General features: G+C 47.8%; 1 protein-coding gene across 1 annotated transcript; it reads right to left on the minus strand.

Moving 5' to 3' along the window:
- Window positions 1-572: 572 nt before the first annotated feature.
- DLX5 (distal-less homeobox 5) lies at window positions 573-1264 on the minus strand (the record flags this gene model as incomplete). Its single annotated transcript, XM_010182963.1, has 1 exon — window positions 573-1264. A coding segment is annotated over one exon (333 nt), but the record flags the coding sequence as incomplete, so codon positions are not given.
- Between the last annotated feature and the right edge of the window lie 46 nt (window positions 1265-1310).

Raw genomic sequence — 1310 nt, forward strand, 5'->3', positions numbered from 1 at the left:
AAAAAAATAAAAATTAAAAATAAAAGTACCTCCACAAAGTCCCTCCTTCTGCCGGAGCCGCCGCAGGCTTTTACCAGGAGCAAGGAGAGTGGGGCCCTCATTTTATCCTTTTCTCATATTTAGTGGCTCCCTTTGATGGAAACATAATTTGTGTAATTAGCCGAGCGCACACGGGCGACTGATGGGCTGTGGAGTGCGCAGCTCTCGACGCTAATTGCTCTCGGGAAAGTATTCAGGGCTGCTTAAGGCGAGAGATCTGGTTTCTAGCGTTAGGATGGGCAGCTTTTGCTCCAGCTTCGCTGCCTGTGCCATAAGGTGTATGCGGTCCTGCAAAAGCTCCCCTTTTCCTGCGGGGAGAGAGCATCGCCGGATGCCGTGGGGAACTGGAAGGGTCAGGTCCTGCCAATGTGCCCTGACTGCAGTGGCACAGCATGGCAAGGTGGCTGAGTATCAGCTCCCAGGATCGGTCCCCTCATAATCCCTCATTCGTCACTTGCTTTCTGCAAACAAATTGGCATTATTGTTTCCCCCTCTTATTAATAGAAGAAGGGGTAATTTGGAAACGTTTCTCATGGTCGAAATAATTTTATTTTATTCAGAATATACAGTTTAATTCCTCTATCTACAACTATTTACAGGGTTAAAATAACATTGAAAAAAAGTCTCTGGAAAAGTTGAGGTCATAGATTTCAAGGCACCATTGATAGTGTCCACAGCTGAGCCAAAAAATGTCCGTATCGTATAAAAAAGGTTTCCTTTGAAATGCAATAAGTTACATGCACAAGCTTTACACATTTTAATCTTTTTTGTTTCTTTTCCCTTTAAAAAAATCCCCCATATGCATTCCTTTCGTTATTATTCCTTAACAGTAAAACACAGGAGTCCAAGGAACAACAACCAAAAAAAAAAGGGGGGGGTGTGTGTCAAACTCTTAATAAATTGTCCCAGAGGCCAGTGCTAACGGGTGCTGTAGGGAGCCATGGGGTTGGAGGTGGGAGCTGATGGAGTTGGCAGCGGGGTACCAGGAAGTGGAGCTCTCCAGGTAGCTGGATGCAGGGGACGGGTTGGAGTTTGGAGGGTGAGAGTGTGCGTGGGCATGGTGGCTGAGGGAGCGGGATGAGCCCTGAGGTTCCCAAACCGCAGGCGACTGTGGAGAGTTGCAGGCCATAGGGTCACTGGAGCTGGGGCTGTGCTCCGGAGGCATCTCCCCATTCTTCATGATCTTCTTGATCTTGGATCTTTTATTCTGAAACCAGATTTTCACCTGGAAGGAGGGCGGGAGGAGAGGGGAGGAAAAGAGGGACGAGGGA

This window comes from Mesitornis unicolor, unplaced genomic scaffold, assembly GCF_000695765.1.
Source record: "Mesitornis unicolor isolate BGI_N332 unplaced genomic scaffold, ASM69576v1 scaffold33734, whole genome shotgun sequence".
Classification (NCBI taxonomy): domain Eukaryota; kingdom Metazoa; phylum Chordata; class Aves; order Mesitornithiformes; family Mesitornithidae; genus Mesitornis; species Mesitornis unicolor.